The following is a 16,250-nucleotide window of genomic DNA, read 5'->3' on the forward strand; positions in this document are numbered from 1 at the left end:
GAAGTTATACACACCTGTTTCTCAGCTTTAAGTGGCTATCCATCACATCATACCATGAATATTTAACCTAAAATCTGGAGTAATTCAGTATCTTAAACCTCTTTTCCTGAAGAACGGAAGCATCAAACTCAATTTGATCACCTCTCACCTCATTTACATGCAGTTATTGCTTTGTGTACATGTTTTTTTAGCTATACACATTAATATCATGTCACTTTATATACCTACTGTTCAGATTTACCTCTATGTTTTGTCATATCTTACCACTTACCACTCCTTCTCTAATCTCAAGCATTCTTTTGGGTTTCATTTTCTCTTTTCCTGTAGTATTTCCATTAGAATTTTACAATGAAATTACATAATTAAAGGTACAGCTTCTATAATTTATTTCATTATCAACCCAGATTTTATGATCCGCTCTGACACGAACTCTCCTGTTGACAAAACCCTGGTTAGTGTCCTCTGAGCCCTATTCTCAACTAGGCCTTGACTAGGTCTTCCAGGTCTATCAGGGCTGAGCTCAGTTTTAGCAAGAATCTTTTAAGTCGGTCTAGTGACAATCCCCTCACCCTTGATATCTGATCAAGTTCCTTATACCCTGCCCCTGATGTATTAGTGCCTGGTCTGCATTCAGCAAGAATCCCCCTACAGGGGCGCCTGGGTGGCTCAGTTGGTTGGGCGACTGCCTCCGGCTCAGGTCATGATCCTGGAGTCCCGGGATCGAATCCCACATCGGGCTCCCTGCTCGGCAGGGAGTCTGCTTCCCCTCTGACCCTCCCCCCTCTCATGCTCTCTTTCTCTCTCTCTCTCATTCTCTCTCTCAAATAAATAAAATCTTTAAAAAAAAAAAAAAGAATCCCCCTACAGTTGATATTTCTCTTAGTAATCTTCTATCCAGTGATTCCCCCGACTCTGTAAGTCCCCAGCTGTCTTAGCAGTATTTGGAGTTGAGTTCAGCTTTACCGAAACTTCTCACCTCCTATTCCAACAGCTACTGAATAAAATCTTTATCTATCACTGTTAGCTGGTGGCTGGCTTTATTTCTCATTGAACAGCATGAGCTCAGTTGACTGCTGGAAGAGAAATATGAGTAAAGAGATAAACCCTCTGTGACACAGGCTTGGATGGGCAGCCCAAAGCTGAAAATGGAGCACAGACACTGAGGAAATTCTCCTGATATGACAGACCCAAGAACTAGGGAACAGTATCAAATACAGCCACACATAAGTAACTGGAGTCCCAAGAAAAAATAAAGGATGAAATACATCAAACCACACATTTAGGAAACTGAGAAAACAACAAGAAAAATACCCAGGAAACCCCCCAAAAACAAATCAAAGGTAAACCTGGAAACATCAGAATTGAACAGCTGAAAACCAAAGATGAAAAGAAAATCTTGAAGGCAGTAAGAGAAAACAGAATATAAATACAGAAGAACAAAGATTTAAAAATCAGAGGAGGAAGTAAGTATGTAACCCAGAAGACAGTGAAGTGAATCAAGTATGGACAGAAAAGAGCGTCGATCCAGATTTCCGTAACTAGAGAAAACATCCTGCACAAATGAAGACCTGTAGGCAGAAAGAGCTGCTGCCTTGTGGGGTTTGAAGTAAAATACCACATAGAAAGGGAGGGAGGAACATAAGTGTATTGTTATAACATTGCACAGCCTCATATAAAATAGTATGACGTCGTTTGAAATCAGACTGATAAACTGAAGATATCGTATTCCATAGGGCAACCACTTAAGTGGTTACAGTATTCCCATTAAAAAATAAGAGGTTTCCACATTAGTTAAAAAAGATGCAACCATATGTTATCTATAGGAAATCCACTCTAAATATAAATAGATTAAAAATAAAAAGATGGCAAAAGATGTACCATGTAGACATTACAAAAAAGCTGAAGGGACTATTTATGCTTTTTCTTTTTTTGCCTCCAGGACTTCTGACTATAAACTGTAGGTTCCCATGACTAGCCATCCGACCTCAGATTTGATAATTCACTAGAACAGCTCAGAAAACCCAGAAAAACAATTTACTTATATATTACTAGTTTATTATAAAGGATTCAACTCTGGAACAGCCAAATAGAAGAGATATATAAGTGAAGTTTGGGGATGTGTGTGGCGTGTGGAACTCCCATGCCCTCTCTTGGGCACACCACTCAAAGCTCCCCTCACTCTATTGTTTAGAGGCTCTTATGGAGGTTTCACTACCTAGGCTTGATTGATTAAATCACTGGCCACTGCTGGTGGCCACCCCCAGGACTTAAGTGATCTAGCAGCCCCAGCCACCAGTTACCTCAGTATACAAAAGACACTCTTTTCACGCCAGAGAATCCAAGGGTTTTAGGAACTGTGTGCCAGGAATCACGAGCAAAGATTAAAAAAAAAAAAAAAATTTTTTTTTTTTGCTATATTATTGTCTCTCTCACTACTAAAAACTGCAATGGACCCCCACTTTTTTTAAACGAAATTCAAATTTTGCAGCATGGCCTAGAACTTCAAGATCAAGCTTATGCTGATGTCTCCAACTTTCTTTCATGCCGTCGCTCACTGTGCTTGCCATGCTAGAAACACACTAGCCATCTTGCTATTGATTGAATGAGTCTAGTGTGTTCCTGCCCAGGGCATTCCTGCCTCTCTCAGGAATGCTCTTCTCACAGGTCTTTGCTGTCAAGATTTTTCATATAATTTAGGTTCTTTTCAAATATAATCTTGAAGAGGCTCCCTTGGCCACTTGGCTGAAACAGTCCACTTATCCCCCATCACATCATCTCATTTTCTTGTCTTTAAAACCCTTCATAGCATTCAGCATGACCTGAAATTATAAGATTAATTTATTTGCATCCTTTCTTCCTCTGTGGTCCTTACCTCTACATCTCCCTCCTCAATCTAAGCTCCACAAAAGCAGAGTGCTTGACTTTCTTATTCATTGACGTATCCCAAGGTTTTAGGAGGGCATCAGTTAAATGTTGGTTAAAAGTATAAACATCCCAAATGCCTATTTTTAGCAAGGCACTGTGTATTTATATCTTGCCTCATCTGATGCTCACAAATATCGTGACAAAGGTCTTATTATCCAAATTTACAATGAAGAAACAGGCTCATAGAGGTTAAGTGACTTGTCTAAGCCAATAAATGGTTTAGCTAGGATTTGTGGACTAGCTGTACTAATATCAAAGTAGGCTTCAGAACAAAAAAGTTCTACTAGAAATAGAGACATCATCATAAAGGAGTCAATTCGTCAAGAGAACATAAAGATCCTAATATTTATACACTTAATAGTTCTTTAAATTGATAAAGCAAAAACCAATAGAACCGAAAGGAGAAATAACCACAAAATTATAGCTGCAGACTTCAACACTACCTCTCATTGTTTCACTGACAAAGCTTTTGGGGATATTTTCCCATTAGCCCTGTGATTTTCAGTACACTATTTTATATGGAGCTGTGATTTTTTTCTTTTTTAGGAATACACACATCATGTTATAACAGAATTCACTCTATTTGTATTCCTTCTTTCCTCTCCATTTGTTTTTGGCTTCCTTTTATCTATATAGATATATAGCCTTTCTGTGTTGCCCAGATTTGCAACTGGTACACTCTCTTCTGTCATGTGGCTCCCACATTTGCTTTAAAATTAGTTCTTTGGGGGCGCCAGGGTGGCACAGTCGGTTGACTGTCTGACTTTTGGTTTCGGCTCTGGTCGTGATCCCAGGGTTGTAAGATCAAGCCCTTCGTCGGGCTCCACGCTCAGTGCGGGGTCTGCTTGTTTCTCTCTCCCTCTCCCCACCATGCTCACTCTCTCTTTCTCAGATAAATCTTTAAAAAAAATTAAAAAACAAAATTAGTTCTTCAGTTAAATTCAGAGCCCACTACCAGCCTTTTTACCATCCTTTTTTATGTCATTCCTTGGTTACCTGATATTCATTCTCTAGAGGCTTCTAGGAACAAAGATCCTAGAGTTCTTGTCTATTCAGAAAAGATCTGCTATCTTTGTTAAAGAATATCTTCTTAACTGGGCATAATATTCTCAATGTGACACCTTGAGGATTTTGTAGAAACTGCTCTTCTGACTCTTAGCTACAGATTTTACTTATGGAGAAGTCTGAGGCTATTTGGACTTTCTCTTTTATTGGCCGGTTGTCAAAATGACTGTTTTTTGAAATCTAGTGCCTTTATTAGAATATATCCTAATGTTGGGGCGCCTGGGTGGCTCAGTCGGTTAAGCGTCTGCCTTCGGCTCAGGTCATGATCCCAGGGTCCTGGGATCAAGCCCCGCATCAGGCTCCCTGCTCGGCGGGGAGCCTGCTTCTCCCTCTCTCTCTGCTGCTCCCCCTGCTTGTGCTCTATCCCCCTCTCTCTCTCAAATAAATAATAAAATCTTAAAAAAAAAAATTAAAAAAAAAAAAAAGAATATATCCTAATGTTGACAAGGACTGGCTCTTTTATATAGATTCAATCATATATCTCTTCCCTCACAAAAAGTGTTCTTGAAATATTTTAAATATCCTATTTCTTTTCCTTTCTATTTTGGGGAATGAATTCTCTGTATGGTATGTTTGTGAACTCTCTTTTTAATGTAATCTTCAAAATTTATTTCATTTTCTTCTTACCTTTCTGAACAGAAATTTGACAGTACCTATTCTTCCTTGGGATTTCCCCAATTTGCTTTCTTTACTGTGATTATATTTTCTGTTCTCTTTTCTGAATTTGACACCCACCATGTGTTTGCTACTATTCCCTTATTAATATCTTTCTTAAATTCTTGTATCACAGAGATAATTAATTCAATTAGTTCACCCTTTGGAAATTCATGATTTAATATTTGGTCACATAATTTATCTACTTTATGACTACTTTGATCAGATAACAATTCTATCACCAACTAGCTTTCTTCCCGATCTTTTCTACCCCTTTTTCTTTCAATAGTTTTATATGCATTTTGTGCTGGTTCCTTTTCCATTACTCGGGCTCAAAGGATGTGAGCTTTTTAAGGAACAGCACACTGCAAAAGGTTTACTTGGGAGAGGGAATAGAGTCATGTCTTAGGCTAGTGAGATAATTCATTATGAACAAGTGTTTTGCACATTTACTGGTCTCAGTTTATAGATCAACCAGGATGTGCCTTCCTTCCTCGCCAGAGTAGCCTCGACAATGGCTTGCTCTCTTGGTAATGACTGAGTCAGGTCACTGGTGCTGGTGTTGCTGCAGCTCCAAATTGAGGAAAACCGAGTGTTGAGCTGACTTCACAGAAACTACAAGCTCAAGAGGCTGAACTGGGCCCATGGAGGCCCCGACTTCCCCAGCATCTGCCTAGACAAACTGATGCAATCCAGGAAAGAAAGGTAGTTAAAACTCTACAGAACAGTTTCATCTCATGAGAGAGAGGAATAAGACAAAAGATACTATCCTTTCCCTTCCACCTTTCTGACATGCTGCTCTGGCACACAGTGGTTCACATTAAGACTCAGAAAAGATCCTGCTACTCTGAGCAATCAGATGTGCTAATGACAGAGCTATAGTTAACGAGGTAATCACCCCCTGGAGCCATCCCCTCCTTCTAATCAGCCTTAACTCCCCACCCCCGCTTCCCTCATTTTTGTAGAAGGTCTGCACATCCTGACCAATTGTTATCAAATACGTTTTTGCTTCAAATTCTCTGTCCTAGGAGTACCCACTAAGATAGCATATAAGATTATTTCTGCACATTTAGGGGTCTGTTAAGTGGTTTTCCCTCATGTTCAGTCTCTCTTGCACCGTCACAGAAATAGAGAAAATAGTTCAGAAACTGAAAAATACGGTTTGTGCTTCTACGCTTTACTACGTCTGCTTTGCAGAACGAAACTGTCACGAAGGGAACTCAGCCATCTAGTTCACGGCACTGTTGTTCATCAAAGTTTTAGGTTTCACGCCTCAGAGGATGTACTCTGCTCATGAAAAGTGCACTGCCGGTCCCTGTGAGCATCAGAAATGCTTTTGTTTTCTACCCACCTGCTGATATATACACTCCTTGATCCTTTCATCCACTTTGCTGCGTTTACATTTGTATTGATTTGGGATTTCAGATATCCACTAGTGTCATATAATGAAGCTTGTCTTGCTCACTTTCCTTAATGCTTCTGGATGATTTGTGGGCAGAGAAAGAAAATGCTGACTTTATATATTCTTCAAGAAGTTCATTTTGTCTTTGCAAACTGTCTTAACTTGGCTACAGGACACCACATTCTCTGTTTCCACCTTATCCCCAAACTGCTTCTTCTCTCTTTGCTGAGTCTTTTCATTTTCATGACTTCTGAACATTAGTATCCCAGGGGATAGCCTTCAGACCTCTCAAATCTGTTCACTCTTAACTTTAAGGAGAGGTGGTTACCTGATCCCTTAGCTTCAAATACTAAATTTAAAAACGTTAAATACTACCATAAGTTGATAATTTCCAAATAAATATCTCCAACCTGGGGTCTTCCCTAAATTACCTCTGCTCATACAGCCAAATACTTATTCCCATGTAAACCTGTGTATTTTATAATCACCTGAAATTTGGTATGTGCAATCTAAACTCCTAATGACCCCTCTAAAACTGTTTCTTTCCAGTATCCCACATCTCAGGAACTGGTACCCATTCATCTGACTGCTCTGGATGAAATCCCTGGAGTGTTCTTGACTGCTTTCTTTCTCTCACATTCCTTAACCAACTCACAGCAGATCTTAGAGGTCCCATCTTCAAAACAGATACAGAAGCCAATCACTTTTAATCTTCTTCACCACTTCCAACCAAGGGTAAGCAATCATCACCTTTTCATAGACTGAAATACCGTCCTGATGGTCTCACTTTCATTCCTCTGCCCCAATAGTATTTTCTTTGCCCAGCAGCCAGAGAGAAAATTTAAAAGATAAATAAGCATATGTCACTTATATTAGGTAAAATCATACAAATGGCTTCTCACTTCACTCAGAGTAAAATCAAAGTCTTTATCACACCCCAAATGGCCCTACATAATCTGAGCTCCATTACCTCTACAATGCCAACTCTTACCATGCTCTGCTCACTCCTCTCCCCCAATCCACACTGATACTTGTGTGTCCTCAAAAACACAAAGTACATTCCTGCCTTGGTGGACTGACATTTAGTGTCACCTCTGCCATCAAGACTGCCCATGATGTTCACCCTCATTTCATTCAAGTTGATATCATCAAAATGCCTTCCTGAAGTTCCTTTTCTCAAGTATTCCATTTCATTATTTTCAATCTATAACTTCCTTGCTATTTTATTGACATGTTATGTGTACAGTATGTGTATGTATGTGCTGTTGTTTATTTCTTATCTTTCCCTATCAGAATGTAAGCTCCATGAGGTCAGGAACAAATTTAGTTTGCTGATGTGTTTCAGCACCTAAAACCTGAGTGAGGCACAGGAGGTACTCAGTATTTGTTTAATGTGAAAATGAACATATAAACAAACACGTGAGAATAAAAACAATTTATACCATGTCACCTGGTATCCATCTGCTTAATACGTACTAACTCACCTGGGTAGCTCTGGCTTGGGGACTCTTCCTCTACTATCCATGGCTGCTCTCCTTGCTCCAACTTCAAGATCACTTCTGGTTTAGGGATGCAACACCCTGAAATTGGGAAATGACATGGGAAATGGGCTAGGCTCATAGGCTTCAGGGCCCTTGAAGAAGACAGAAAATGAGTCTTCAGGGGCCAATTACAATGTTTCGTTGAAGAAGAAAACATTCTTTATGGTGTTTCAATAATCCTTCTGCTTAATACTTGAATCTCAAGCCTAAATATCATTAAACTCTACAAAGCTTCTACAGGTGTCAAACCAAGAAAGGAAGTGCATACTAGGAGTCTACATGGAAAACAATCCCTACCCACTGAGACAAGGTGGCTGTAGTTCTCCAGCATCACATCCCTGTACAGGATCCTCTGAGCAGGGTCCAGGTGCTGCCACTCCTCCTGGGTGAAGCCCACAGTCACATCCTCAAATGATAAGGATCCCTGAAACAGCACATTTGTGTTCAAATGTAAGTAATCACAATTGGAAGACATGGAAAAGCTGTCGGAGAATTGTTACGGAGTTTACTATCCACAAGTAGAAAATGTGTCCTGGCACACCTACTTTTGCACTTGGTTGGAGGAGAAAGCATGAGACATTCCTCACCACTGTGATAAGTTACTGATGTCCCACCATGTGCCTACATGCCATAAAGAACTCTCCTACCTTGAGAATCTGAAAACCAATAAAACCATGTCACTGTTCTCAAGGAGCATATAATCTGACAGACAGAAACATTAAGCATCCAACTACCATGTAGCATATCATCCTACTAGAGTAAAAACATGTGCAAAGTAGAGTGAGGTTACAGAGGGGAGAAAAGTTCTATTCTTGCTATTAGGGTGGGTTTCACTGATAACAGAGTATCATTCATGAACCTGGGGCAACAGCATAACCACGTACACATCTAAAATATGTAGTTAAGGGGCGCCTGGGTGGCTCAGTCATTAAGCGTCTGCCTTCGGCTCAGGTCATGATCCCAGGGTCCTGGGATCGAGCCCCGCATCGGGCTCCCTGCTCGGTGGGAAGCCTGCTTATCTCTCTCCCACTCCACCTGCTTGTGTTCCCTCTCTCACTGTGTCTCTCTCTCTGTTAAATAAATAAAATCTTTAAAAAAAAAAAAAATAAATAAAATAAAATAAAATAAAATAAAATAAAATATGTAGTTAAGGGGTGCCCAGGTGGCTCAGGCGGTTAAGTGTCTGCCTTTGGCTCAGGTCATGATCTCAGGGTCCTGGGATCGAGCCCCGCATCAGGGTCCCTGCTCAGCGGGGAGTCTGCTTCTCCCTCTCCCACTCCCTCTGTCTGTGTGTGCTCTCTCTCTGTGTCAAATAAATACATAAAATCTTTTTTAAAAAAAATGTAGTTAAAGGAGTAAGTGAACACAGAGGAAAAGTACTGTTGGGACTATGTTCACATAAAGAGCTATAGTAGTCTTCAGGGAATATGTTATTGAGTAATTCTGGACATAACTCCTATAGAATAGGGTGTCCAAAATGGTTGGTTACTGTTCCATCTAGGAAACCTTTTTTCATAAATAGTAAACTTATAATGTCAATCTATATATTAAATTGCTTTGTTATTATTTTTCCTAAGTCACTTTTATTTTTTTCAACTGAATAAATTTGGCATGTAACATTGTGTAACTCTGATATGCTTATAAAATGATTGCCAATGTAGCTATATTTATCACATTACATAATTATAGTAAAATATTACTATCTATATCCATTTCACTGTACGTTAGATTTCTTCATTCTTCTTTTTATGGATTAAAATAAACCTAGGGAGACACCTGAATATTTTCTTCCCATAACTGAACAGACTGTCTTGTACAGTTCGTAGGTTTTATACCACCCACTTATGAGATGACCACTGTGGAAAATATTGCAAGCAGACACAGAGACATATCATTCCCAGGTTATCAAAACAAAAATCAATACTCATGCCATATAGTAAAAATTGGTTAATAGGAAAAAGAATAGACTACTATCCAGAAATGTATAAAGTATTATTGAGAAAAAAACAAAGAATACCTAAATAAATAGAGGAATGCACTATATTCATGGTTTGGACAATTCAGTATTACAAAAAATCTCATTTCTCCACAAATTGGCCTATAAATTCAAGACAATCAGAATTAAAATCTTAGCAGGTATTTTTGTGGAAAATGGTAAGTTGATTCTCAAACTTACATAGAAACTTAAATGGCCAAGAATAACCAAAGCCATCTTGGAGAACAGAATGAATAAACTCACACTAATTATGGTAGGCAAAATCTCAGATTAACTCCAATGGATCCAACACCTTAATATAAACTCCTTTTAAGTGGAAGAGACTTATGTCCCTGTGATTATGTTACATTTTATGGCAAAATAGATTTTGCAAGTATAATTAAGATCCCTTAATCAGCTGACTTCGGTCTACAAGGGAGACTGACTTGGGTGGGCCTGACCTAACCATGTGTCTTTTAAAGAATGTAGAATATCAGACTCTTCTACTGACCTCAAAGAAGAAGCAAGCTACTGTGAGTTCTACAGCTGTGCAGAAATAATTTCTGCCACATATGTACAGATGGGAACCCAACCAAGCCTTAGATAAGGAGTCCCAGGCAACACCTTGACTGCAGCTTTAATGCCTAAGAGAACCTAGCTAACCTATTCCTAGACACCTGATCCACAAAAACTGTGAGATAATAAATTTGTGTGGTTCTTACCTGTAAAATTTGAGGTAACTTATTATGAAGTAAAAAACTGATGTACTAGTGTATATAAAGATTTATTCTGAAGTTAGAGTAATTTGCCAGAGTGTGCTATCAGTAAAAGAATAAACTGAAAGATCAATGGAACTAAATTTGTAGTCTAGAAACTGGACATGCATGGACACCTGGTTTATAAAAAAAAAAAAAAAAGTGTTACAGTAGGGCAGTTAGAAAAGGACATTAAAACAAAAAACAATTTTGATCTCAATCTCACATAATATGCGAAAATCAAGTCCAGATGGATTATAGGTTAAAATGTGATCAGTAAAACTTCCAGAAGGTAACACAAAAAACTATCTTCACAATCTGTAGACAAGCAAAAAAATTTTAAGCAAGACACCAAAAGCACTAACCATAAAGGAAAAGAATGAAACAAATTGCATGACATTAAAATTAAGAACTTCTACTTATCAAAAGGAAACCATTAATTAAAAAAAAGCAAATCAGGGGCGCCTGGGTGGCTCAGTTGGTTAAGTGACTGCCTTCGGCTCAGGTCATGATCCCAGGGTCCTGGGATCGAGCCCCGCATCGGGCTCCCTGCTCCTTGGGGAGCCTGCTTCTCCCTCTCCCTCGGTCTGCTACTCCCCCTGCTTGTGCTCTCTCTCTCTCTGTCAAGTAAGTAAATAAAATCTTAAAAATAAAATAAAATAAATAAAGTAAATCAGCAGGAAATTTTAGCAACATATTGAAATGATAAAGAGATTATATCCAGAATATATAAAATACTTCTAAAATCAATATGAGCAACACAATCTAATGGAAAAATGGGAAAAGGACCTAACAATGACTTCACAAGAGAAAAGACCCATGGCCAATAAACATGGTAAAAGGTGCTCAACCTAAACAGTCAACCACTGGATGAAAGGTCACTGGGAATAAGAACATTCACATTGTCTCCAAGTTTCACCCGACAGATTATTAGTTTACAAAAAGGGAAAAGAAAATCTACTCTTCAAGTGGAGATATCTGGTGGTATTATCAATAATGGTACAGTCAGACCATATAAAAAGCATACAATAGGGGTGCCTGGGTGGCTCAGTCGGTTAAGCGTCTGCCTTCTGCTCGGGTCATGATCCCAGGGTCCTGGGTTTCGAGCCCACATCAGGCGCTCTGCTCAGCAGGGAATCTGCTCCTACCTCTCCCTCTCACCCCGATCGTACTCTCTCTCAAATAAATAAATAAATAAATAAGCATCCAATAAATGAGCCTAATAAAAATATATATTCTGAATCTAATCATGAGGAAAAACAGATCAGTCAACACAGACGTGGGGGCATTCTACAATCATGCTTCTCAACGTGGCTGCACACTGCCAGGTGTTACCCCCAGAGTTTCTGACCTAACTGGTATGAAGTGTAGTCTCAGTACAGGAATATTCAAAGAGTTTCAGATGATTCTAAAGCACAGTTAAGTACAAGGAAACTATTTAACAAGACATGTGACCAGTACTTAAAAAAGAAAAATCCATAATATGAAAGAATACAAGGGCATGATCTTTGATTGGATCCTAAACCCAACATAGTTTAAAGGACACTTTGGGTACAAATAGGGGTATATCACAAATAAAGAAAATATGTGAGGAAAATGCTTGTATTTTTTAACTTTGTAAAATATAAAAGTTGAAGTAAAAATATTAAGGCATGAAGTTGTAACAAAAAATGAACAAAACCTACATAAAGAAAACTATGAAAGCATTCCTTTTAAAAACTACATTTAAAGAAACTGAAAGCTAGCCCATTTTCTCACATAGGAAATGTTAGCATCAAGATTTTGATTCATGAATTAATAGAGCAATTTAATGCAGTCTCAAAAAAAACACCATCAAGCTTCTAACCTGGAATAAGGCAAGTTGATTATATATTTGAACTGGAAGAAAAGCAAGGTAAGCCAAGAAAAACCTGAAAAAAAGAGCAACGAGGACAGCTAATCTACCAGACAGTACCAGACATAAACATAAAGCTCCTATAAATAAAATAAATTGGTACAGACACATAAATAGAAAGACGTATCAATGGAAATAGACTAAAATGCATCTGAAACTTAGTAAATGACAGTATCATAAAGTAGGAAAAAGAATCTTTCACTAAGAGAGTGGTAGGATAATTTAATAGGTTAAGAAAGATAAAACAGGATCCATTCTCATCTATACATCAGGACAACTGCAAATGGATCAGTTAAGCTTAAATGTAAAAAAAAAAAAAAGGGGGGGGCTATGTAAGTACTAGAAGAAAACATGGGTGAGTTCCGCCATAACTTAAGAAAGAATAAAACTTTCCTAACCATATCTAAAAATCTAGATGCAGAGCCCACATAGCTCAGTCAGTAGAGCATCAGACTTTTAAAAATCCAGATGCAATAAAGTACTGATAAGATCTGACGACATAAAATTATAAAACAACCAAACAAATCCTCTGCAGAATTAAATAAAATAAAACCCAAAGAAAAGTGACAAGAAAAATGACAACCCAGAAGTAAGTATTTGCAACTTACATGACAAAGAAAGGGTTAGTACCCCTATATAAAGAGTTCCTAAAAAGGAAAAAACCAATAATCCTCTAAATATGGGCAAGAACTGTGAAACAAAAACTCACAGGAAGAGAAATGCAAATGGCATTAAACTTATAAAATCAAGCTTACCCTTTAAAAAGAAAAATGTAAATAAAAATTATACTGGGGGGACCTGGGTGGCTCAGTCGTTAAGCGTCTGCCTTCGGCTCAGGTCATGATCCCGGGGTCCTGGGATCGAGCCCCGCATCGGGCTCCCTGCTCCGCGGGGAAGCCTGCTTCTCCCTCTCCCACTCCCCCTGCTTGTGTTCCCTCTCTCGCTATATCTCTCTCTGTCAAATAAATAAAATCTTTAAAAAAAAAAAAAATTATACTGAACCTTTGCAGCAAACTAATGCAAAGAGTAACCACCAACGTAATAAAATCTGGTTTACGACTTCCAAACCAGCAGAGGGTAAAATGTGGAATAAAAGAGAATAAACAATTAAAAAAAAAATTATACTGAACCATTTCACTCCTATTGGACTGGAAGAAATCCAAAAGTTTAACAGCACACATACTTAATTTGTTATAGGCATAAAAGCATCCTCATATCCCGTGCAGAATGCAAAGTGATTAACTAACATGAAGTGAAATATGGCAATAGTTAGCTAAATTACATGATTTTACCATTTAACCCAGAAATCCCACTTCTGGGAACCAACTACAAGGACACACTGGCCAAAGAAAGAGGAGGTGTAGGAACAAGGCTACAACACTATTTATATTTGCAAAAAAAACTAAAAACAACCCAAGTATTGATTACTAAGGAACTAGTTTAGTTGAATGTGTTATGGTATACTCACACCATGGAGTGCTAAGCAACTGGAAAAAAAAGTGAGGAATATCTCCACGTAGCACTACAGAGTGGCTCAGTCGTTAAGCGTCTGCCTTCGGCTCAGGTCATGATCCCAGGGTCCTGGGATCGAGCCCCACATCGGGCTCCCTGCTCAGCAGGGAGCCTGCTTCTCCCTCTCCCACTCCCCCTGCTTGTGTTCCCTCTCTCGCTGTGTCTCTCTCTGTCAAATAAATAAATAAAATCTTTAAAATAAAAAAAAATAGCCAAAACAATCTTGACAAATTTGTCAAGAAGAATTTGTTCAGGAGAACAAACTGGAGAACTCACATGTCCTGACTTCAAACTTGCTACAAAGCTACAGTATCAAAACGGGAGGAACTGGCATGATAATACACATACAGAGCAAATGAACAGAGTTGAGAGTCCAGAAATAAACCCATACATCTATGGTCAAATGATGTTCAACAAGGGTGCCAAGATGATTCAATGGGAGAAAAAAATGGTCTCTTCAACAAATGGTATTGGAACTGGATATCCACATGCAAATGAATGAAAATGGACCCCTTCCTCATATCATATACAAAAATTAACTCAAAATAGATCAAAGACCTAAATGTAAGAGCTAGAAACTCTAACACTCTTAGGAAAAAACAGGAGTGAATCTTCACAATCTTAGACTGACAGTGGATTCTTAGATATGACATCAAAAGCAAACACAACAATGGAAAAGATAAACAGACTTTACCAAATTAAAACCTTTTGTGAATCAAAGGATATACTTTCAAGAGAATTAAAAGAGACAACTCACAGAATGGGAAGAAATATTTGAAAATCATATATCTGATAAAAATCTAGTACCCAAAATACTCTTACAATAAATCCAATTTAAAAATGGGCCAAGGATTTGAATGGACATGTCTGCAAAGCAGATATACAAATATCCAACAAGCACATGAAAAGGTACTCATTAGTCATTAGGGAAAAGCAAATCAAAACCACAATGAGATACTACTTCACACCCACTAGGATGGCTATAATAAAAAGATAACAAGCATTGTCAATAATGAGGAGAAACGAACTCTCATACATTGTTGGTGGAAATATAAAATTGTGCAGGCACTGTGAAAAACAGTTTGGCTGTTCCTCAGTAAGTTAAAACTACAACTAAGGTATGATCCAGCATTTTCACTTCTCAGTAAATACCCGGAAGAACCAAAGACATGTATTCCAGCAAAACTTGCACGTGAATGTTCAGAGCAGCACTATTCACAATAGTGGTAAAGCAGAAACAAGCCAAATGTCCATTAAGCAGTAAGTGGAAAAACAATGTGGTCCATCTATACTGCGGAATATTCTTCAGCAATAAAAAAGGAATGAAGTCTTGGTAAAAAGGTACAAACATTCAACTGTAAAATGAAGGTCTGAGAATCTAATGTATAACATGGTGACTATAGTTGATATCACTGTATTGTACAAATAAAATTTGCTGAGAGAACTTAAATGTTCTCACCAAAAACAAAACAAAACAAAACAAAGAAATAAAGAAATATGTGAGGTGATGGATGTGTTAGATTAGATGGGAGGAGTCCTCTCACAATGTATACAAATACCAAAATCATCACGATGTTCACTACATATCTTACAGTTTTGTCAAATATACCTTAATAAAGCTGGAAAAGAAAAAGAACAAAGTCTATAACATGTTCCAATATATGGATGAAGTTTAAAAACATTATACTAAGTGAAGGAAGACACACACAAAAAAATACATACTGTATGATTATATGCATATAAAAGATCCAGAAGAGGCAAGCCCATACTGACAGAAAGTAGATTAGTGGTTGTCAGGGTCTGGGAATTTTGGAGTTATTTTAAGGACATGCAGTCAATTTATTCTATAGAAGTTTTAGGTTTTATCAAGGGAAAACAAAAACAAACCAAGGCCATGGGAAAGCTGTCTACATGGGCTTCAGTAATACAGTCTCCTAAAAAGCCTCATTAACTGGGTTCTGCTTGGTACTCTGTCTTTTGCTTCCACTGAAGGATAATTATAGGCATTTAGTTCATGGTTTGTCACCAGAAGGTTGTTCATCATTTATATAAACAGAAACAAAAGTTTTTTATTCAGCTCTTGATGCCAGAGAGTCTTTAGGTTCCAAAAGAAATTGGGATGCTTCATGTATGTGTTTTTTTTTCCCCAGGGGCATGAGGGGAGTCATGGCTAAAAGGTCAGAAATAGGGGCGCCTGGGTGGCTCAGTCGTTAGGTGTCTGCCTTTGGCTCAGGTCATGATCCCAGGGTCCTGGGATCGAACCCTGCATCGGGCTCCCTGCTCCGCGGGAAGCCTGCTTCTCCCTCTCCCACTCCCCCTGCTTGTGTTCCCTCTCTCGCTGTGTCTTTCTCTGTCAAATAAAATCTTTAAAAAAAAATAAAAATAAAATAAAAGGTCAGAAATATTTGCAAGTTAAGTCTGATAACCATCTAACTTCATATGATCCGTGTGTGTGTGTGTGTGTGTGTGTGTGTGTGTGTCTATCTCCTTGCCAAATTTGCCCTACTGATTGGCTAATCCAATGCTA

The 16,250-nt window shown here is 38.3% G+C and overlaps 1 protein-coding gene across 1 annotated transcript in view; it reads right to left on the minus strand.

Moving 5' to 3' along the window:
- The window catches only part of LOC116648446 (zinc finger protein 33B-like), a 29,507-nt gene that overhangs the window by 9,278 nt on the left and 3,979 nt on the right, over positions 1 to 16,250 (minus strand). Inside the window, exons 3-4 of the mRNA XM_032430434.1 lie at positions 7,885 to 8,011; positions 7,531 to 7,626 (exon numbers count right to left, since the gene is read on the minus strand). Of these exons, the coding sequence (XP_032286325.1) occupies positions 7,531 to 7,626; positions 7,885 to 8,011 (223 nt within the window). The remainder of the gene's footprint in view (positions 1 to 7,530; positions 7,627 to 7,884; positions 8,012 to 16,250) is intronic.

Source organism: Phoca vitulina, unplaced genomic scaffold (assembly GCF_004348235.1).
Source record: "Phoca vitulina isolate PV1807 unplaced genomic scaffold, GSC_HSeal_1.0 scaffold43, whole genome shotgun sequence".
NCBI lineage: Eukaryota > Metazoa > Chordata > Mammalia > Carnivora > Phocidae > Phoca > Phoca vitulina.